Here is a 23,971-nt window from a genome sequence, read left to right on the forward strand (position 1 = left end):
CCTCTGGTATCTAGCAGAGGGTTCGGCCACTTAAAATGTATTAGATTACTCAATTAACACTTATTGAATGGTCGATATGAAACATAGCCCTGGTGTTTTGAACTATCATCAGCTATTAATATGATTATGGTTATTATTCTCAGTCCTTCTGATGTATACATTTTAAACACACAATTTATAATTTATGATGAGTGATTTGTTGAATGGTGGGGCATGTACTCCCTTCTCAAGCCTCTTCCCAACTGCTTATAAGTAAATTAATTCCATTCAATGATTAGATCATAAGTTCCTTGAGGCAGGGAATGTCTTTTGCCTCTTTTTGTGTCTCCAGTGCTTAGCACAGTGCCTGACACACAGTAGGTACTCAATAAATGTTTGTTGACTGACTGATATATATATATATGTTTATGGACTAATCAATGACCCAACTGTGGTCATTTGAAACTGGATACTGAAAATCCAGAGACAATCTCTAATCCTCACATCAGTTGATGAGGACAATTTCCTCTTAATCAGATCTAATAAGGAAGAAATTCACTGACCTGTGTTTCTTTTCACTTGCCTTTGAAGGATAAGAAGCAAGGGGACATTGTGGAAAGAAATAACAGTGGACACAGAGGGAAACAATTGAAGTCCCAAGCCCTGTTTGACCACTTCCCAGGCAAGTCCTTGACTTCAGTGAGACTCACTTTCTCCACCTGTAACATGGAGATACTACAAGGTGTATCAGACCTACCTCTAGGATACTGTGAAGACTTTGAAAATTGTAAACCATTACCTCATGTCAGCTATTCTTTTTTGGGAAGAATTGATGAATACTGTTGGTAATGGGGAGAGGCAAAGATTGGGTGGGGGTAGGGAAAGGAAGAAGGAGGGAGGGATAGGAAGAGGGAAAAGGAGCAGGAGGAGATGGAGAGGGAGAAAGTCAGTGTAGGGAGCGGGAGAGGAAGAGGGAAACAGGGAGACTGAGACAGAGACAGACAGACAGACAGAGAAGAGAGGCAAAGGCTTGGCTAATTCATAAACTGGCTAATCCTCTCTGGAATAACTGATAATGGACTGTCAGTGAGGCGAGCACAAGTGTGTTCAGAAGGCTCAGCACACACTTCCTCTTCTGTCAGAAATCTGGAATGTCTTGATGATAACTACTCATCCCCTGCTCAATCGAGCTGAACTGTCCTCCATTTGGGAGGGAGACAAGCCCTCTGTTTGCCCATAAGGCTCAGGTATGTCAGATAAGGCAAACAAATAGAACTTCTTTGCCCTAAGCTGCTGGATCAAGCAAGTGACAAGTCCTTATCAAAAACACATTCCAGGTTGTGCTTTAATTACAAGTCATCTTAAAGCAATCTGCCTTTTCATTGTGAGAACAAGGGAGCAATTATATCAGAAAGTCAGCGAATGGCTCCAGTGTTCTGCACAACATCACACATCCATTGTGAGTAGAAGGGCAAAAAAAACCCATTCTAAATATTATTTTCTAGAAACACTAGTATGGGCTTATTTAAATGAATTCATCGTTTTCCCATCTTGAGATAAAGAACATCACATTAGGCACTTTCTCCCCAACACAACTGAGAAATGGAGTGGTCTTAAAGCATCCATTTATCTGGCATGTGTTTATTGCCAAGATGACGTAATAATGCTCTGATTTCAACTTTTTTTTTTTGGGGTGAGGCAATTGGGGTTAAGTGACTTGCCCAAGGTCACACAGCTAGTATGTGTCAAGTGTTTGGTCTGAGGCCAGATTTGAACTCAGGTCCTCCTGACTTCAGGGCCGGTGCTCTATCCACTGCGCCACCTAGCTGCCCCCTGATTTCAACTTTCAAAAAAAAAAAAAGTAGGCATTGAATACCATAGTTTTCCCCAAACTTTTCTGCCAATTAACTTTTCTGGGTTTTTTAAAAAAATCCTTAAACTTTGCCTACATTTAGATTTCAAAGTCAGGGCATACTTTATCTCAAAGCAATCCTCTGCCCTTAATCTTTGCCCCCAGAACCCTACACAAACAGGATTGCAATGAAAGAATGAACAGTGTAACTGGGGACCCAGGAAGGAGTTAAGACTCCAAATTTATATTGGCTGTTACCCATTCACAACAAACCACTGAGAGACAGCTGGGGAACCTCAGCCTGTAGCCTCAAACTGTCGATATCTCCCCAGCCCTGGGAAACCCCACAAAACCCCAGGTCCTGTTAGGAGGCTGCAGCCCCAGCTCAGGTGAAAGGAGCTCATAGGACACTACTACACATTGAGAGAGTTGGGCAGGACTAGCCTGGGTGCAGTGACACTGAAGCCGCCCCAGATATCTCACCACAACCCCAGGACAGAGGGTATAGGCAGGGTTGTCCCTTACCAAGCTTCAGTGAAACAAGCAGGACAGATTCAGGTTTAATTTAAGGAATGCGACAGCACAACCACTGGCCTAATATAGCTTCCCAAAGACCTGGCCTAAGGCCGGCCCCCTCCTCCTTGGGTCAGAAGTTTGGCCAGTTGAGTTGCTCCTCTGACTTAGATAACACAAAGTGGGGCATTGTTTCCTGAAGGCCACGACTGAAATACATGTGTTACCAAGAAGGAGGGAAGGCTGCCTGTCTTTTCTCTGGCTCTCTCCCATTAGCACACACAAACACTTTAATAAAACAGAAGAGCCATGATTTCATCAGCATAGGTTCCTCTAGATTGGGGGGGGGCAGTCTTCTTGACCTGAGGTCTGCAGATGGGATGATGGCTTAGAAAGATTTAAGGACCTGCCTACGGTTATGAGACTGGTACAGAGTTGGCACTAGCCCCCTGGTATGCCAAGTCCAGCCACCTTACTACACACCCCCCCAATGATGAAATATCTGGTTACTTTAACTCTGCAGAAGCTCAAAGGATATAATTTTCAAAATAGGTGCAACAGCTAATTAGATGCACCCTCTAATCTACACAGAATAAAGATACTCATGACTACTGTACCACATTTCCCACCATGGCCTATATGGGGGGCAAAAGGAAAGGAGCATTTCAGGAGAAAAAAAGTGAGGAAAGGAAGAGAAGGAGGGGAAAAGGGAAAGATAAAAAGGGGAGAAAATAGAAGAAAGGTGTAAAATGAAGAAAAAAGTAACAGGCATGCGTATGAGTGGCAGCAAATTAAACCAGAGCTAGATCATCTGACTCAAATAATTGTTAATGTTGGAAACAGAACCATATGTGCCGATGTGACTTTTAAAAGTGATACGAAAATATTTTCATATTATAAGAGTAAGGGGGGAAGAAAAGAGAGAGGGGTGTGGGCATATTTCATGTTCTTCTTGCTAGATAGGAAGCTCCATGAGGACAGGGCCATTTATTCCCCCTAGCAGAAAACATTACAGGTATTTTGATAAATGAGGATAGAGGAATATGGTAAAAAAAAAAAAAAAGCCCAGATGAAGTAAAGAGGCTCTTAAAAGATGAATGCTAGGGCAGCTAGGTAAAGTGGATAGAGCACCGGCCCTGGATTCAGGAGGACCTGAGTTCAAATCAGGCCTCAGACACATAACATTTTCTAGCTGTGTGACCCTGGGCAAGTCAATTAACCCCATTGCCTAACTCCTCCCCCCCCAAAATAAAAAATATAAAAGATGAACGCTGTCTACTTCCCCATTGTGTCTCCCATATCTCATTATAGTTCTAGTATGTCCATACCATTCAATTCAATTCAACACACATGTATCAGGCTCTCCTAGCAAAGTCCTGGGCCAGGGGTTCAAGGGATAAAAAAAAGCCCCAAACAAAGGTCCCCTGCCCTAAAGAAGCTGACATTCTACTATCTCCAGGATGCCTCCAGTTGGTGATGAGGCTATATCTGGTAGAATGGACAATATATAGCAGCAGAAACAATAGCAGTTTAATGGCATTAGTAGCTGAAAATGGCTAACTATCAATGGAAATTTCACAAACTGAAGAAAACTACTGAAGGTCTGCAGATTGGGAGGCATGGGTGGGTGGAAAGAAACATTTGCTGGACAGATCCTTCTGACTTTTACTCTACATGGACTCCTTTCATTATACTGGCATAGCAGGACCCAGCCACAAGCACAGACTATTCCTCTCATTCTCTTTCTTTAAGGAGTACCTTGTTTTTGTTTTCAAATATTTAATTTTTTTCTAATTACATATAAAAACTATTTTTAATATTCTTTTTTAAATTTTGTGTTCCAAATTCTATCCCTCCCTCCCCTCCCCTTTCAATGAGAAGGCAAGTAATATGATATAGGGTATACGTGTGCAGTCATGCAAAACATATTTCCATATTAGTCATGTTGTGAAAGAAAACAGACCAAAGGAAAAAAAAACAAGAAAAATAAAGAAAGTTTAAAAAAAGTATGCTTTTTTTGCATTCAGATTTAAGGTGTACTTTGTAATTATATCTCTACAAGTATTTTGTATGCTTTGATAGATTGATCCCCAGATACTCTATGGATTTTGGAATTATTTGGATTGGGATCTATGTGAACTACTGAAGGCCATCCCATATCTTACTATTCCTTGACTTAAAATTTAATGGAAACAATAGATTACAATACTATCGAGGCAGACATGGAAACATCAAGAAGGGGAATTGTTCACTTTCTCTCTGCTTCATTTTTCTCTGTTGGTGAAATAGGAATAAATTGAGTCCTTTACCTACCAATGAAGTTCTTCACCAGTGGTCTGTGAATTTTTCAGGCCATTTTAAAAAGACATCTCTTTCTATATTGATTATTTTTTAAAGTTCTAATGGGCCCATTGGAATAGGAAAATTACTTAGGATATTCACAGCAAATTTGAAATTAATTTGATTTTTAAAAACTCATGCCTTTTATAAAGAGGATCCCTTAGCAGTCTCTTCTATGACATCAGAAGGACACTGATGTGTAAAATGGTAAAAGAGATAAAAATTCCAAATATCTCCTAAAGGGAAAAATGCTTTCCCTGAGAGAAAGAAAAGATAATTTCACTTATTTTAGAAAATACTTATAATTATTATGTTTTAGGACAAAACTTGACCCCTTTTTATATTTAGCAAATTCACATAAGTTGATTTAATTCAACAAACATTTATTAAACATTTATTTTGTGTAATGTGCTTAGTATATAGTCACTGTCCTTAAGGCTCTATTTCCATGTTCTCCATTAACTCAACATTGCCAGACAAGAAGCATTTGGCTGATGCTTACTATATAGGAATAGGGACTGAGTTCTGATCTCATTGGCATTGGGTGCTCCCATGAGAAGAACTCCCATTATCAGTATAAGTCGGCATCCTCTCTGCAACTCAATAGTCTTACAGAGATGCTTGAGGCACTGAGAGGTTATGTGGTTTGCCCAGGGTCACAAAACCAGTATTTGGGAGAGGTGGAACCTCGGTATTCTTGGCTTCAAGAATCCACTACATCAGGTGGCTTGCTTACGGCATGCAATTAAAACAAAACAAAACAACAACAACAACAAGCCTTGGACCTCTTTCCTAGTCTGAGAAACAATCAATGAAAGTTAGAAAGTACATAAATGGGAGTAATGAAAAGAATCTCGATTCTTTCTAGAGATTAGATTACAGTCCTGACTCTCACATCTACTATGGAGGAGACACTGGGCAGGTAAGTCAGTTATGTCCATTTTACAGATGAGAATACTGAGGCTCAAGAGAGTTGGTAGTACAGCTATACTACCTATATCTAGGGCTTTTGTGAGGAAAGTGGGTTACCACCCTTAAAGCACTGTATAAACCATTTTTTATAAGAGAAAAAAAGGACATGCTGAAAGGAATATTAGGGGACATCTAGTCCAACCCATTCATTTTATGGATGAAAAAGCTGGGGCCCAGAGAGGTGAGTTGCCCAAAGTCAAAGAGCTGATTAGGGAAAGCATTTCAGCTAGAACCCCAGTCTCTTAACTTGGTCCAGTGCATTTTCCTTTACATCCTATTCTCTCACATGCTTCTGATATAGATCGAGAAGGGACCTCAAAATCCAATAAATCCAGCCTGCTCTTTTTATAGTAAGGAAATGGATTACGGAGCTCTCACGTGATTGGTCCAAGGTCACAAAGACAAGCAAATGGCAGGCAGGGCTGGGATGTGAAACTAGTTTCTCTGACTCCCAATCTAAGTCTCTTTCCATTGCAAATCAGAAACTTCTCAGATCAGCAGTTACGGCAATATCTTTGTTAAGTAGGGATCAAATTTTATGTGGCCCATTTAGTTGACCAAAACGGTAGCTTGACCAATTAGATTTGCTAGTTTGGAAAAATAATAACAGCTGGCATTTATATAGTGCTTCATAAATATTATCTCATTTATCTTCAGAAAAACTCTGGGAGGAAGGTGCTATTATTATCCCCACTTTACAGATGAGCAACCAAGATAGACAGAGGCTAAGTGACTTGCCCAGAGTTACGTAATAAATATCCAAGGTAGGATTTAAACTCAGGTCTTCCAAGCTCCAGGTTCAACCCTCTACTCACTGCACCATCTAGCTGCCTCTAGATATCAGAAAGGTTGGGATTCAATCAATCAAGGATTTATTAAGCACCTACTATATGCCAGGCATGATGCTAGTTTCCTCTGACAGTAGCTATGTAACCCCACCTAAGCAAGTCACTTGTCCTGTTTTGTCTCAGACAATTCCCAATGACTGTTGTGGCTGTCCATCAGGCAGTGGCGGCTCCCTACCCTGAAGAAATCAATCTCATATTCCTATATTCGTTTGCCCATTTATAGAAGCTTTTAGTCTAGGGATGGGGAAACTTTGGCCTAGAGGCCACATGTGGCCCTCTAGGTCCTCAAGTGCAGCCCCTTTGATTGAATATAAACTTCTTGTTCTTATTCCTCCAAATCTAGACTGTCATTTTTTTTACCTTCCTATTCCCAGAACTTAGCTGTGCCCCATCCCCACCCCCCACAGTAGATACAAAATACATTAAGATTAAATAACTCCAAGCTATCCTAAAAGGTGGGCCTGACTGGTCATCTCTGTTAGCCAATTCATAGCAGAGCTGGGGTTCATAAACATGAATTTCCCATAGTACATTTAGCTTATGCTGCCTTTTGACTAAGGTTAGATATCTCCTTATCCACAGTCATTCCATGAACCTATAAAGCTAGGATGAAAATGAACACATTTGTTCATACAAGAGTATGCCACTTAAGAGGCTGTGTTATGGTGTAGTAATTATTGCCATCAGGAATCTTGAGGTGGGCATTTAATGTTGGATTTCTATTGTCCATCTTCAGTAGCCATTTAATTTTATGATGCTCTGTGACTTTGAAGATAGCAATAAATACTTCCCTCTAAATGCTATGTCACTTTGTCAATGAGTAATTATTATTACTATTCTTTGTTTTACTAGAACCGCTATTCCATCAGTGTTGGAGAGCTCCCGGAGAAGGACTCTTTCTACCAACGCAGATCAAGCACCTTTTCAGTAACTTACAGTCTGAGAGAGCTAAATGATTTGCCCAGGGTCACATAGCCAGAATGTAGCATAAGTGGAATTTGAACCCATGTCTTTGTGACTCTGAGAGCAGCTTTGAGTCCACTTTATCAGTGTTGTGAAGCTCAAACAGAAAGGGGGGGGGTCACTAACCTTAAGGATCGTAGCAAGCCACATATTGACTTGCTTTTAAAATGTGATATTACCTACATTTTACTGTATATTTGTTTTAAAAAATATTTCCCAATTACATTTTCATGTGGTTCTGGGTCCATACTTAGGAGGCGACATGTTTGACACTTCTGCATTACACCATGCTCCTAGACCGTACGATAAGTATCATATAATAAAAAGTCCATTTCATATATAATAAATATGATTTCTATCTTTATTGGCTTCTTATCATTTCTAGTATAAAACACAAATGTTTCAGCCTGACATTTAAAGCCTTCTCCAGTCTAGATTCCCATATACCTTTCCATTAGATTATAAGCTCCTTGAGGGCAGGGACCAACTTTTCCCCCTTTTTGTATCCCCAGCACTTAGCACGGAGACTGGTACATAATAGGCACTTAATAAATGTTGATTGACTTTCCAGATTGATTTCATTTTACTCTGCCTCACAAACTCTATCTTCCAACCCAACGAGTCTGCTCGTTTAGTCCCTGACCTTGAACTTCTGTCTTTCCTCTCTAAGTCTTTGCAAAGGCTGACCCAACATGCCTAGAATGGATTCCCTTTCTTTACCTCTGTCTGTTAAAACCAGCCCTACCTGGGCTGACTTCAGAAACACCTGGAAAGACTTGTATGGTCAGATGCAGAGTGAAGTGAGCAGAACCAAGAGAACATTGTACACAATGACAGCCATGTTGTTCGATGACTAATATTGATAAACTTAACCCTTCCCGGCAATACAAGGATCTAAGACATCTCCAAAGGCCTCGTGATGGAAAATGCTATCCACATCCAAAGAAAAAACTATAGAGTTTGAATGCAGATCAAAGCGTACTATTTGCTATTTTTTTCTCTTCTGTTGAGTTTTGTTTCCTCTTTCTGGTGGTTCCTCCTATTAGTTCTAATTTTTACTTACAACATCACTAATCTGAAAATATGTTTAATAAGAATGTATATATATATATATAGCCTATATCAAATTGTGTGCTGTCTTTGGGAGGGTGGTGGGGAGGGAGGGGGAGAAAAATTTTAAACTAAAAAGCATATGGAAGTGATTGTTGATAAATCAAAATAAATTAATAAAAATAAAAAAAGAGTAATTTAAAAAAAAACCAAAAAACAAAAAACAGCCCTACCTTCCTTCAAGGCTCAACTCCTGATGACCATCCCTTGGATCCAAAGCCTTTCTCGGTCCCCTCAGCTGTTGGTTAATTGAATTCCTTCTCCTGGAATTTTCTTGTATTTATTTAGCTGTCTTTTTATCATAACCACTCCCTCCCTGAGAATTTAAGCTTTCTGCGGGCAGGGCCTGCTCCATTTTTGTCTTTGTGCCTCAGTTGCATTGGCACATAGCAGGCACTAAATAGAATGACTATCTGGTGAATTAATTGGGATGAGAGCAGGTCTGGACCAGCTGTTAATGGGACACAGAGCTTCATTTCTCCAATTGTAAGCTCCTTGGAAGCAAGTACTGGGTGGTTTTTCATCTTTGTATTTATTCCTGCTGCCTAGCATCATGCCATGCATACAGCAGGTACTTAATAAAAAGATTTTTTTTCAAGTTTGTAGGGACTTTAGCCATCTAGTCTAATCAATATCTGAAAAGGAATTCCCACTACAATATACCTGACAAGTGTCTGTCCTACCTCAGCTGAGAAACTTCCAATGAAGGGGAGCTCACTACCTTCCAAGGTGGCCCTTTCCACTTTTGGACAACTCTAATAGGCCGTTTTTCCTGACAATCAAACCTCAATCTGCCTCTTTGCGCCTTCCATTCATTGCTGCTGGTTCTGCCCTCTGGAGCCAAGAGGGACAAATCTGTTTGTTTGTTTTTTTTTTTTTTGTTGTTGTTGTTTTTTGTTTTTGTTTTTTTCTTTTGGGCAAGGCAGTTGGGGTTAAGTGACTTGCCCAGGGTCACACAGCTAGTAACTGTCAAGTGTCTGGTCTGAGACTGGATTTGAACTCAGGTCCTCCTAACTTCAAAGCTGGTGCTCTATCCACTGTACCACCTAGCTGCCCCGGGAGGGACAAATCTGTAGGGAACTGGATGGCATAGTGGATAGAATGTTGGATTTGGAGTCAAGAAGACCTGCATTTGAATCCTGCTTCAGGTTACTATTACTTGTCCCTGAGGAAGTCATTGAATCTCACTCAGCCTTATCTATAAAATGGGGATAATAGCCCCTACCTCCCAGGGTCACATGAGATAGCACACTCAGAGTGCCTTGTAATCAGAGGAAGGAAGCCATTTGCTCTGTATCACATTAACAGCACATGCAGACGTGCTATATCATCCAAGTGAACTCACTAGACATTCATTTTTTACATCCTGACTATGTGCCTTGAAGCACTACAGAAAAGCTAGCCATTAATATGAATTCCTCTTTCTCATGCAAACTGTAAAGCATGATATAAATATCAGGCATTATTATTCTTGTTGTTATTGTGATCTGCTGGTCTCAGGCCAATGGAGAAATATTAAAGTGACCTACAGCTAACAATACACCGGGGATCACATTCTATTGAGAACAAATTCTCAGTTATACATACCACGGCTGTCTTCGTCTTGTGCATTTGGTGATGCAGAGATGGTAACCAAGTAATCCAGTGATAACCAAGAACACTCCAGCTGCAATTAGTCCAGTCAGAAGTCCCATAACATCGATCTTCTCTCTCTCAGCATCTTAAGGGAAATTATTCAATCACCTTTTGTCAATATCCCTATAGCAACAGCAGAGCACATCTATAATCTTGAATTTCTCCTGAACCTAAGCACAGGCCTGCACTCTGTATATTATGAAAAATAATGTCAGCACCAAGCACAGTGCCTTGCATGTAGAAGATGTTTATAAAAAATATCCTCATTTGGTCTTCAGAACAACCCTGTAGGGGCAGCTAGGTGGTGCAGTGGATAGAACACCAGCCCTGAAGTCAGGAGGACCTGAGTTCAAATCCAGCCTCAGACCAAACACTTGACGTTTAACTAGCTGTGTGACCCTGGGCAAGTCACTTAACCCCAATTGCCTAAAAACAAAAAAAAAGCAAAACAACCTTGTAAGTTAGGTCCTATTATTATCCCCATTTTTACAGATGAAGAAACTGACACGGGCAAAGTGACTTGCTCAGGGTCACATAGCTAGTAAGTGTCAGAAGTAGGATTTGAACTCAGATCTTTTTGAAGGTAGGCAGGTAAGTGGTGAAATCCTGCCTCAGGGTCACTTACTAGCTGTGTGACCCTGGGCAAATCAATTAACATTTGCTGCCTCAGTTTCCTCATCTGTAAAAATAGAGAGAATACCACCCACCTCCCAGGGTTTTGTTGTTCAGTCATGTACGACTCTTTGTGACCCCATTTAGGGTTTTCTTGGCAAAGATACTAGAGAGGTTTACCATTTCTTTCTCTAGCTCATTTTACAGTCAAGGAAACTGAGGCAAACAGGGTTAAGTGACTTGTCCAGGGTCACACAAATAGTAAGGGTCAGAGGCTGGTTTGAACTTATGCTATTGTGAGGATCAAAATAAGATAATATTTGTAAAGTGTTTTGCAAATCTTAAAGTGCTATAAAAATGCTATTATTATTATTAAAAATCTGCTAAAGGCAAATCTGTCCATCTATCTATCTATCTATCTATCTACTTGGTCTGTTACTAGCATAACATTTAAATTATTTTAAAATGGCATCTCCAGAGGCCCAGATATCATTTATATACACATATTTTTAAATTTGGTTTTCCCTTTTTGGTCTAGGATTTCATTGATACAGGAGCTGTTCACTGGTGAAGAAACTTTCTCTTCCCATTCAGATTGGTAACAATTCTGCAACTTACGTATTAATAATATGTTATCCAAAGAAGAAAAAAAATCATAGAAACAACATCTCCCTGCTCAGTTTAGTTGGGTAGCAAGGACTTGGGTAAACGTGATCATCCCCTTCGGGTGGAGCCACGGTACCAGAGTCCACAAGGCATCTAGGACCCCACCTAGGGGGACTGAAAGAAAACCTGGCAGGAACAACAGCTGGAGATAATCAGCCAAGATAAGAAAGAGGATCACTTTCTCTGAAAGGTTCTAAACTCAGCCTAACAATCTTACTTTATCCAGCTTGCTGGCATGCAGCAGTTAAAATAAAAAAATTAAAATATTTAGCCACTTTGGCTCTGGCTAAGAGTATTCAACTTGTATTAATACAAGTCTAGACGTTGCCTATTTCCCTTCCATAGTCTTCTAGAGTCACTTAGAAACATGGTGCCAGCTGGGAGGAGGTCTATTATCTCCCTGCTCTAGTATCTCGACAAACTTGATTTTCAATACCTGGGCACTGGAGTTTTACCTCCATTTGCCTCAGCTCTCTGGGTACATAATTGGCAAGTCTACTACAGACTTAAAAGCGCTGACCAACAAGCAAACTGAATGTATGGATCGTTAGTCACAAAACTGAAGTTTATTATAAGAAGAGGAAGGAGAGAAATGAATGCTATTTAATTAGTTCTTGACTCACCTGATCTTGTGTTCGGGCCTTGAACTGAATAATCCTGCCAAAATGCCATCTGTAAAAGTAAGTCAAAGTTCAGGGAGGGAGGTATTTGCTAATGATTTTGTTTAGTGCTACGTAGCCTTTTCACTAATCATGGAGAAAGATATGGTATAAAAAACTAAGGGCTGCTAACCTCAGGATATGCACCTCAAGGGCCACTGTTTGGCCCTGGTTTAGTCATAACGGTGACCTCGGCCAGGTGGAGCCGCGCCTGTTATCCTCTGCTGCCCTTCTTTCCTTTACCCCTGACTCCAACTTGGGTGAGTAAGCATTAGTGCTGACCAATGTAATTAATTCAAAGGTATTTGTTAAGCACCTACTATGTGTTGGGCACTGTGCCAGGTGACGTGTATACAAAAAGGAGCTTCTATACCTTGGTGGGAGATATCATGTACCCAGATAAGTTCATACAGGACAAATCCAAAATAAATACGAAGTAATTGGGGGAGAAGGGCACACCAGCACCTGGGGAGGAATGAGATAGCTCTCATGCAGAGGCTGGTTCTAGAGTTTTTGAGGAAATAGATTCTAAAAGAAGGTGAAGACAGACTATTTCAAGCATGGGGGAGAGCCGGGGCAAAGACACAGAGATGGAAAATGGGCCAGTATGAGGGAATGGAAGTAACGTACAATAAGGGTGAAAAAGGAAGGTTGGGACCGGGTTAAAATGCTTTAAAAGACAAAGAGGAATTTATAATTGATCTTAAAGGCAATAAGGAAACAATGGAGTTCATTGAGTCAGAGAGTGACATAGTTATGCATGAATTTTAGGGGCAAAACCGTTTTAATGGCGTTTATGTATTGGTACAGGGAGAGACTTGAAGCAAGGAGGCAGTAAGTAACTAGGTCAGGGGTGGGGAACCTGCAGCCTGGAGGCCACATGTGGTTCCCCACCCCCCACCTAGTCACTGGAGCAGAGGTTTTATGTTATCCTGATCCAAGGTGCTGAAAGAGATGGAGTGACCCACAAAGGATGGTCTATACCTGATCAAGACTACTTTGGTCTAGGTGGGTTTGCAATTGCACAGAAGCCATCAGAACCTGAGGGTCAATCAAGAAAGGTGTATCTTAAAGGCATTCCTAACATCGTTATTATTTGGAAGAAAGGACTTGGACTTCAAATGCCCAGGACAAAATGAGAAAAGACGGTATCGGTGAAGAATATAACCTTTGTGTCCCCAAACAGGCTACAAATACTAAGTAATGGTAGTTAAGTGCAATGATGGCAGACAGAGAACTAGGGATCCCTGATCTCCATATACGCACAAAAATATTTAGAGTGGCTCCTAACTGATTCATGATAAAAACAGAATCACATGAGGCAAAATTATTAAAGGAAATGTGACTGATCGGCAAAATAGGTTATGGGGCAAAAAACACTTGTCAAATATGGGACCTGTTAGTACAGGAAGAGCCCTCTGGTTGTTCATTTCCAAAAAGGATAGAGGTTTGGGCAAGACATAATTTAATTAGACTTAAGGAAGGACTTTTATAGTGGGGAATTAAATGGTGATGTAAGTAAAAAGAGGCACAAGGAGATGTCCACTCACTTCTAGGAAATCTTTAAAACTAGCGTCACAAGTCAACACATGGCTAAAGTAGAGGTGTGTCTCAGTCAGGGGACTAGGGAAAGGGAAGAGCCTTTATATAGTCCTACTATGTGCTAGGCACTGTGCTAAGTGCTTTACAAATATTTGATCCTCACGACAACCCTGGGAGCTAGGTGCTATTATTATTTCCATTTCATAGTTGAAGAAACTGGGTCAGACAGAAGTTAAGTGACTTGCCCAAGGTCACATAGCTAGTAAGTGTCTGAGCTCAAATTTGAACTCAGGACATCCTGACTCCAGGCCAAGGTGCTCTATCCACTTTGACACCTATGTGCTTCACCTAGACCAAGTTATCTCCTACAATTTTTTTCAACTTTCTATTCCATAATTGTCCTTAAGTAAAAGAAATGTTAAACCCACCTAAACAGATGAGTCAACACTTTGGTAATTAGTATAGACCCAGAACCTAAAAATATGAGGTGAGATAGAAATACATTGAGTTGACGGTTTAAAACAATTTTAAGACTTAGGATAAGAATGTATACAATTTCCAAAGAAAAGAGACTTTCCTATTGAATAACCACTTAATGCTTCCAACCAATTCATGAAACCAGTACCTTACCGTCTTGTCTTCATCCCCAAAGATCTCCCTAGCTTCTTCATAGTTGCACAGTTCCTCATTACACTCTCTTTCCAGATCTCCAGGAGTGAAGAGTTCCAAGTCAAATCTATTGTGGAGGAGACGTCTATGTATGAAGACACTGGCTTCTTCTTTCGATGTAAAGACTAGTGAAGCAACAAAAGGTTTTAGATGAAGACCATTTAAAATCAACTATAGAATAAATCCCCCCTTCAAAAAAAGGTTAACATTGGTGTTACAGTTATTATTATCTTCATTTTACAGACAGAGAAGCTAAGGCTCAGAGAAGTTCAGTGACTTACTTGCCTGTGGTCATAGAGCTAGTATAGCCTTTGTTTCATAGTGGGGAAAAACATTTCTGTTGTGGCTAAATGATATCTAACTTCTGACAAAAGGGAATTGCTGTAGTAAGATATTTTCTGCCAAAAAAAGTAAAATACTAATAATTTAAAGGACATTCATTGTATCTGAAGGAAGGTTTTTGCTCAGTACATAGAGGTCCCTCCTCTGCCCCAAAATACACACAAACTTTGCTAGCTGTGGAATGCTGGGGCTAGCTCATAAAGATGAAAGCCCATTGTTAAATTTTCATTGTGAACATTTACACCTCAGAAATCAGGAAATGCTATAAATCAAGACTTCATCCATTTTTTAATTGCCTATTTAAGAAAGCAATGGAGTAAACATTAGTAATGCAGATAAACTTAAAAGTATTTTATCCATAATTTTCTTTTCTTTCTTTCTTTTCTTTTTCTTTTTTTTCTTTCAGAGCCAGTTGGTAAACATCTACCTGCATAACTCTGGTCATTAGTATAAAACAGAAAGTTGTTTTAAAGATATAGTCTTTGGTTTTAGATGCTTGTTTAATTAAACAAACCAAAAGGGGTTTGAAGTCCACAGACAAAGTCTTTTCTTGATTGAGAACTAAGTTAGACTGTGGCATGATAAAAGATCATTAAAATAAGAGTCCAGAGATCTGGGATCTGCCGCCAATCAACCACGTGATCTTGGGAAACTCACAGTCTCCCTGGGTCGCGATTTCCTCATCTGCAAGCATGAGAGGATCAGACGATAAGGTCTTTAAGATCTCTTCCAATTCAAAACTTCAATAATTATTACAGGAAATTCCAACCCCTCCTCCTACTTAAAAAGGGATGATGTTTCCAAAGGATTTTATTTAGTCACTTTCTCCATCAATCTTTATTGTGATGGTGATTGACAGATACCATAGGGCTAGTAATAGTCATACTTAAGTTTTCATAAATGCTTTCTTCCACTAGGAAGCAGAATGGTAGAGGTGACAGAGGGCTAGGCTATGAGCTGGGAAGACCTGGATTCAAATTCTGCCTCTAAAACAGTTTCCCAAAAGTCTTTATGAAGCTTTAGGTTTTAATAGTTTAAATGGTACTTAGTAGCTTTGTGACCACATAACCTCTATAACGTGTATAAGGTAACTCCCTAGGACTAATCCACTGAAATTTCCACATCAGAGATCCTTCTCCAATTCCATACAACCATCCTATGAGGGTTGTTGATCCGTTGATTAGTTCTGTTGAACTGAGTTTTTTTTCCCTTTATTTTTTATTCTTTCAATTTTATTCTCTGATAGCTTTCTGAGTAGTGAGGGGCATATTCATAGAGAAAAGTTATGTGAAAACAAAAAAAATCGAAAAATTTTTTAAAAAGAAACGGAAAAATAGCCTCTGCTGCTTCTGAAGGAGCCTGCTGCCGTCATGAATAACCCTCTAACCACCTGAACGAAGAAGTTCTATCCTCATTTTTACTGATGAGGAAACTGAGGCATAGAGTCGTTAAATGACTTGACCATGGGCAAAGATTTAGTTTCTAGTAATAGTAATAGAACTTAGTTCTTCTGACTCTGAAGACCCAATACTTTCTTTTCTTTTTTGAAGTTTTTACATAATTTACTTATGCTCTGATGAAAATTTATTATCTTCACAGATAAACATCATCCCTAGTGCCTTTTATTCCCTCTTTTTGCCAGCTCCTACATGTGCCTTTGTAGTACCCCTGACTTTCTTCATTCTGTTCTTGTGTTCCTTTTGCTGCTTTCTTAATGTTTTTTTCTTCTCATACAGGCCATGCCTTGCAAGTCTGTGCTTTGGTTCATCTTTCTTTGCATTGCCAAGGGAATCATAAATCATGCCAAAGCCTGTTGTTTTGCGACCACCAAAATGGGTTCTGAAGCCAAAGACAAAAGTGACATCTGGAGTTGTCTTGTACATCTTGGCCAGTTTTTCCTCAAATTTCAGTCTTGGACACTGTGGCCTTTCCAGAATGAAGGACATCTATAACCATCTGTTTATGCTAAAGAAGTCTGTTTGTCATGAACTTCTTTGTTCTGATGGTAAGAGGGTCATTCATGATGGCAACAGGCTCCTTCAGCAGCAGCAGAGGCTATTTTTCCTTTTCTTTTTAAAATTTTTGTCGATGTTTTTTTGTTTTCACATAACTTTTCACATAACTGAATATGCCCCTCACTACCCAGAAAGCTATAAGAGAATAAAATCAAAAGAATAAAAAATAAAGGGGAAAAAAACTCAGTTCAACAGAACTAATCAACAGATCAACTGTGTGATAATCAAGTGACACACTCAATCCCCTGCCTCTGTAAGCAAGGGAGTGAGGTGCATTTTCTCATCTCTCCTCAGGTTCCAGGCTTAGACCAGAGTCCTTTGCATTACACCAATCGACCTCTCATATATGTAACTACATTTTCACAGGTACGTTGGCTGAAGTACAAAATGAGGCTGTATTACTAGTTAAGAGTGAGGACCCATGATTTTGTCAGTACAAATACTCCCCCTACTGGTGCCCATCACAACATCTCTTTCCTCAAGGAAATGGTTTTTCTGAGCTTCGGCCAATCTTCTAGCCAGGAGCCTCTTTAAACTTATTGGGGAGGCTGATTGAGAGGATGACAGACTTACAGTCCATCACAGAGGGCCTCGTATGGCAGAGGATAACATCTGTCATTTAGAGAAAGCTTTAATTCTGGCAGGACCTTCACAAGTATTATTTCATTTGAGCTATACAACAACCCTGTGGGAGGGGAGGGTGGGTACTATGTGCCCATTTTACAGATGAGGAAACTGAGGCTCATAAAAGTACCGTGATCTGCCCATAGCCATAAAGTTAGTGAATGTCAGAGGTAGTTTGGTGCCTGGTCTTCTTGGCTCCTGGTCCAGTACTCTATCCATAATGACACTTTTCTTTTTTTTTTTTATTTTTAGGCAATTGGTGTTAAGTGACTTGCCCAGGGTCACACAGCTAGTAAGTGTCAAGTATTTGGTCCCAGGTCAGATCTGAATTCAAGTCCTCCTGACTTCAGGGCCAGTGTTCTATCCACTGTGCCACCTAGCTGCCCCAATACTTTACTTCTGAGACAGAATCATACAAAATCACCTTTCAGAAGGTGAAAGAGACCATAGAGGAAAGATAAAATAACTGGATTTTTTCCAACTGGTTTTTTTATTGTCAGGTAGACAAAGTTGAGTTGTTCTAGATTAGGAAACCTGTGACAGTGAAAGGACCAGGTGAGCAGCTGATCCATCAGGAATATTCAGGAAATAGGATGTTAAAAAGGGTCTTCTCCTTGTTAACTTTTCCTAAACAAAAATGTAGAGCGGAAGGCAGCTAAGGCTAGAATAGAGCATTGGGTATTGGTTGCCTGACTTCTTCTGTTCTGGCATCAGGAAGAACTGGGTTCAGATTCTACCTTGGACAGAATCACTTAACCTTAGGGAGCCTCTGCACCCTGATTTGTAAAACAAGGATGAGATGCCAATACCTATAGCACATACCTCACAGGGTTATTATGACATTCTGATGAGATAATGTAAGTAAAGCATTTCTAAATTTTAGAAGGATATATAAATGTCAATCATTGTTATTCCTTTTATCCCTTTCAGGGGTCTGCAAAGGAATACAGTCATTTTTTTTTGTTTGTTTAAACCTTCAGTCTACCCATTTTGAGCTTCAGATTGAAGCAAAACTAATTTGAAGGCAACCTCCCTGACCAATTCAACTAGTAATGCCTCTACCTTCTCCTAAGACATTTTTCAAACCTCTCTGGCCTTGAGGTAGCAAGGTGGCAAAGTGGTTAGAGTACTGGAGCTGGAGTCAGAAAGACCTGAGTTCAAATCCAGCCTCAGACTTTTACTAGCTGTGTGACCCTGGACAAGGCACTTAATCTCTGTTCACCTCATTTCCCTCAACTGTAAAAAGGGAGCAGTATTTACCTCACAGGGTTCTTGTGAGGATCAGTGAGATAATAGATGTAAAGTGCTATCTGACTATTGTTCAACTGTGTCCCGTGAACCAAACTGTCCATGGGGTTTTCTTGGCAAAGATACTGGAGTTCTTTGCCATTTCCTTCTCCAGTGGATTAAGACAAATAGGGTAAGGGTCACATAGCTAGTAGGTATCTGATGCTGAATTTGAACCCAGGTCCTCCTGATTCCAGACCCAGAACTCTATCCTCTGAGCCACCTAGCTGCCTCATTTAACTATTAATTATTACAAATAGCATGACCCTAGCATGAGACTTTTGATCCTCTAACCAGAATTCCCTCCCTATTCAGTTTACATTTTCACTACCTTAGGCTGTTACATAGTCAGCTTTGTCCCCAAGCCCTACACTTCAAATGCATAATTTGAGATCCTCCATTCCTTTCTTTCATGTCTGCCCTTCCCTTCTAACAAACCCCATTCAATTCTTCCCCATGCTTTGGCACAGAGCAGGTGTTTAATAAATGCTTGCTGACTGATTGGCTGATTAACAGCTCCACACCTCCAGGATCATATCACCTTTCTTCCCCCCACCCCTACCCCTGGCTCAGCTAAGGCTTGTCATATTTCCCTTTACAATATCACCATTCAAGGATTAACGTCACGTCTCCAGGGATCCCTTCTTTGATATGGGAGGAGGGGAGTGGGGAGCTCAGCCTTAAATCCATAAGGATTTTCCCCCACTGGCAATAGGTGGGGTTGGTCAGCTTTATGCATAGGCATATGCATAGGCAGCTGCCTATAAGGCATACCGTATAGGTATGATCTCTATCAATACCAGGAAAACTTCCCACTCTGATACCTGAAATGACATTCTTGTAAGATAAGGCATCTTCCCCAGTTAAAATGGACATGACCCTGGAAAGGGTAATACACTGAACCTCTCTTTGAAGGAGCCATATTGGTGTGGGAGCTAGAAGGATCCGAAGAAGTCATTGAGTTCAATCTCATTTTACAGTTGAGGAAATGAAAGTACAAAGTGACCTGCCCCGGGTCACATAGGCAGTGTTAGAGGAAGGAGATGAACAAAGATCCTTTGCCAGTGTTCTTTCCACTGTCCCAAGACATCTCCCAACTCCTTCATCTCTGTAGATAGCTCATGTGTTGCTGTAATCAAAAGAATACATCGCTTGGCACTAAGCCTCTCAGAATTTAGCTAGGCTGAGTCCCAAATAAAAGACAGAATTCCACCTCCATGCCTCTCCTCCACACCTTTCCAGCTTGGGCAGGAGGCCCTCCTGGAGCTTATGCTCTCTGGCAGAGCCTTATCAGTCATTAAAAAGTTAGTGTGGATTCGTTCAATGGATTCTTTCCAACTGATGGCTAGCTAAGAACAAGTTGAGCTGGAGGGATGGGGGAAAGAAGGAAGAGGCAGGTTCAGAATCTAGGCACTACCCAAAGAGGACAGGATTAGGTGGGAGACTGCAAGGCCCCAGACAAACTTTATCTACTTCTCAATTTTGCCTAGGGTCAGTCTCCGTTCAGGGCATCCATCAGAGGTTTAAGTATCAGATGCTCTTAGGGACCTAGAATTTATGTCAGACTTTTGAGTTATTGATCTTTTAACTTAGCTTTCTTCTCCACTCTCCACCTGTACCAGAGTAACCATATCATTTTAGACCTGGAAGGATGTCTTGGAGATCTTGCCTGATGCTTGAGTCTTACAGATGCCGAAGCTGAGGGCTGGAATGGTAAAGGTGCATGTGTATGTGTATGTATGTATGTGTGTGTGTGTGTTTGTGTGTGTGTGTGTGTGTGTGTGTGTATGTGTGTGTCCAAGGTCATGTACTTAAACTGTTGCCATTTATACTGCAAACCTCTACGAAATGAGAGGATTGGGCACAATGGCCTCTGAAACTCCTCCCTGCTCTGGAACTATGATTCCAGGATCCCCTTGAGGGCAGGAACCTTGCCTCCCTTTCTATCTTTCTTAACCTCCACACTTAACCCTGTGTGTTCTACACACAGGAGATACTTGACATATGTTTGCTGATTTATTAAGACAAGCCCCGACTAGAACCCAGATGTCCTAATTTTCCACGCAGCAGTTTGCAATTCTTCTAAAACAAGACTATTAATTATACCTCCCTTTTCCCTTTTTTGTCTCCTCATTGCTCAGCAGAGTGCATGGCACATAGTAGATACTTAATAAATATTTATTGACTGATATATGATGATTACCATGTAGACCTGACTTAAAGAAATGTCACAAACCTATCTGCAATAGTTGGGCAGGCTTTGTATTTTATTAATCACAAATGCTCACCAGGATTTAAATGTGCATTTATCATTAAAATCCCTGGAGAGGAGCCCATTGATTTGAATTGAAAACAAAACAAAACTAAGCAAAAACACACGAGGTTTGCCCTAGTGGATACAGTGTTGAGCTTGGAGTCAGGAAGATGTGAACTGCGATCTTGTCTCAGACACTTCCTAGCTGTGTGGCCCTGGGCAAATCACTTAACCTCTTTCTGCCTCAGTTTCCTCATCTCTAAAATAGAGATAATAGCATCTGCCTCCCAGGATTAGGACCAAACGAGATAACATGTAAGGTGCCTTGCAAATTATAGACATTATTATTATTGCTATATGAGTTCAAAGTGCTTCTATTGGCTGATTATTCCCCTAAACGCGATGTTTTGGTTCAAACATTAGATTTTTCACTTTGGACAGAAAAAAAATAATATAAGATGTGGTTATAACGTCAGTATGGCTTTTTCCCCCCTAAAAGAGGTGATTACCGTCTTTTCCTGCATGTGTAGACTCTCGGGGTCTTCTTGAGCAAGGAGGAAATGCAAAAGTAATAGCAGGCAGAATGCTGAGCAGAACCAAAAGTTTAAACATAGTCTGGCATCTGTCGAATAAAAGACATACATTTACACAGCTTTTGTCTCCAGCCTCCAACCAGCACCCACGGAGGCAGCGCAGTACCAGACCAGTTTTCAGGCCGTTCCGGCTGGTCCGCATACCCGGCACAAATGCTGAGAAGGCTCTCACCTGGCTTTCCACCATACTCCCCCCCTTCCCTCAGGGCATTCTCAGCAGACTCCAGTCCCTCTACACCCACCACAAAACCTCCAGTCACTTCCTGGGAAGCCCTAGGCGCCCCCAAGGAGTGGCTACGGGGTAACCTGTAACCGTGGGCCACGGAGCGCACCCCTCCCGGACAAACCCAGCCCCCCCCGCCGCCACCGGAGGCAAGCGGGAAACAAGCGATTAGGGTTCCCATCTCGGCCCCCAGCCCCACCCCGACCGTTCACCTCCCCGCTTCCAAATGTAGAGATCGGCCCCTGCCAAGTTTCTCTCCGGACGAACAGGTTAAAAGGTACCTTTCTCCTACAAAACTACTTCTTATGGAACCTAACGTGAGCCCCCGGCCCAGGTGACCGAGGATCCAGTTCAATAACCCAGACTCTTTCTCTACCCAAGGATGAAGGAGGCTCCGATTTCAAACTTTGGGCCCCACCCCCAACCCTTCCCACCGTCCGGGTTTCCGAGGCTCTATTCACAGACCCCAGACAGCCCCAGTACCCATCGTCCTGGCTACTTGAGCTCGAGTTCCAGAACTCATTTTTCCCACCCTTCACTTAGTCGCCATCCCCTTGGTTAAAGAGGTTCTGATTCCCGACTCCAGCCCCAAGTGCCTCCACCTCCCACCCCAGATCTCTCCCCATCACCTGAGTTACTGAAGCTCCATTTACACGCCCCCTCCCCCCTTCAATTCCCCACTGCTCCAGCCTCCATCTTTGGGATTACCGAGGCTCCTATTGAGACCCCCGCCCCCAGCCCCGTCCTCATCCCCAGGATTTATGGACCTCCCAGTCCCAAAGCTCAGACTTCCCTCCCCCTCCTCCCCCCACCGCAGGTCTCCCGGGTTACCGAGGCTCACTTTCCAAACTCCAGGCCTCCCTCCCCGCCCGGTCCCGAGTTCCACGGTCGCGGCCCCCCACAGCTCAGCCCTACGGTACCTGGAGCCACTCGCACATACTCCGGAGCCGCTGTCCGGTTTCTGCCAGGCCCAGAGTGGATCCCAGGCTTCGTCGCTGATGCCCGCACTCCTTCTCCTCTCAAAATCAGTCCGGCCCGCGGAGGCTGGGAGGCTGCGAGCCCGGGCTCCTGATCTCAGGATCAACCAGCTGGCAACCGCTCAGCCGCGCTCCCCGGCGAAACCTGCTGCTACAGCGGCTGCTCCCGGACCAGACGGGCGCCGTGGCTCTGGGGCGCTCTCGGCGGGCTCACTGCGGGCTCACTGTGGCTGGGCGGGCGGGCTCCTAGGAGCTTCCTGGAGGGGGCGGAGTCCCGGGCGATGGGGGCAAGTCCCCAGCGGTTCAGTCTCAGCAGGTGGCCTGGCGCCCTCACGAGTCCCCGCCTCCAGCAGCTCCTGGGGCTGGAGGCTGAGCCGACAGGTAAGGAGGATCCGATCCCTGGCTGCAGAGAAACTGGAGCGGTGTCGAGGCCCGCCCCACGCAATGAACCGGGCTGGGCCACCTACAAGTCCTTCCCTCCTGGCTCCCGCTCGGCGAGCTAGAGGAGAGCCACACCTGGGGAGGCCTGAGCTCTAGCAGACTGCGTTGCAGTTGGGGGGGACTCCCACGCACTCCATCTCAGCCCTGTGAACAGTCCTGGATCTGGAGGCTGTGGACTGCATTCGCGTTCTGGACCTTTCGCTGCTTTCGCTTGTATGTCCTTGGACAAGTGCTTGACAAATTTCTGGTCAATCAATCGAGTATTTATTAAGAGCCTACTGTGTGCAAGTCACCGTGCTAGGGGATCCAAGTACAAAAAATTAAACAATCCACGCTCGAAATGGGGTGAGAACACACACATATACATATAGGTATAATAAATACAAATACATACAAAGTAGTCAAATACAAGGTCCTTCCAAAATCTTAATTGAATCTTAAGCTATTAAACCTTTACAAATCTCTACTAAAATTTTTATCCTCCCTCCCACCCCCACCCGAAAAGTAGTTTGTGAGTGAATGCACTAGCAGTTGTGGTAATCATGCAGAAGATGATGGCCGAGTTGCATTTTAAAAGTACTCTTTGAAGAGGAAGTAAGGAGGCACTTTTCCCGACATGGGGGATGGCTAGTGCAAAGGCATTCAGCTGGGAGATGGTGTATCTTGAGGGAGGATCAGAGAGAGGCATACCTTGGTTGCTATCAGAAAGAGGGAGTAACATTCAGTGAGGATGGAAAGATAGGTTGGGGCCAGATTGTGAAGGGTTTTAAAAGCTAAACAGAGGAGTTTATATTATATCCTAAAGGTAATAATAATAGCTATAGCACTTACTCTGTGCCAGGCACTTTATAATTA

At 42.1% G+C, this 23,971-nt stretch overlaps 1 protein-coding gene across 2 annotated transcripts in view; it reads right to left on the minus strand.

Annotated features, from left to right (window-relative positions):
* PRRG4 (proline rich and Gla domain 4) overlaps positions 1-22,793 on the minus strand; it is a 30,476-nt gene extending 7,683 nt beyond the window's left edge. Inside the window, exons 1-5 of one of the 2 annotated variants that reach the window (XR_003566929.1) lie at positions 22,619-22,700; positions 21,392-21,504; positions 14,322-14,485; positions 12,114-12,162; positions 10,165-10,297 (exon numbers count right to left, since the gene is read on the minus strand). Coding sequence is in view for 1 of the 2 variants with exons in the window: in XM_027837660.1 (XP_027693461.1) it covers positions 10,165-10,297; positions 12,114-12,162; positions 14,322-14,485; positions 21,392-21,494 (449 nt within the window). In the remaining variant the exon portion in view is untranslated. Of the gene's footprint in view, positions 1-10,164; positions 10,298-12,113; positions 12,163-14,321; positions 14,486-21,391; positions 21,505-22,618 lie in introns of both variants that reach the window. The other variant, XM_027837660.1, reaches the window with a different exon arrangement.
* Between the last annotated feature and the right edge of the window lie 1,178 nt (positions 22,794-23,971).

This window comes from Vombatus ursinus, unplaced genomic scaffold (genome assembly GCF_900497805.2).
Source record: "Vombatus ursinus unplaced genomic scaffold, bare-nosed wombat genome assembly UNPS02014822.1, whole genome shotgun sequence".
In the NCBI taxonomy this organism is placed as follows: Eukaryota; Metazoa; Chordata; class Mammalia; order Diprotodontia; family Vombatidae; genus Vombatus; species Vombatus ursinus.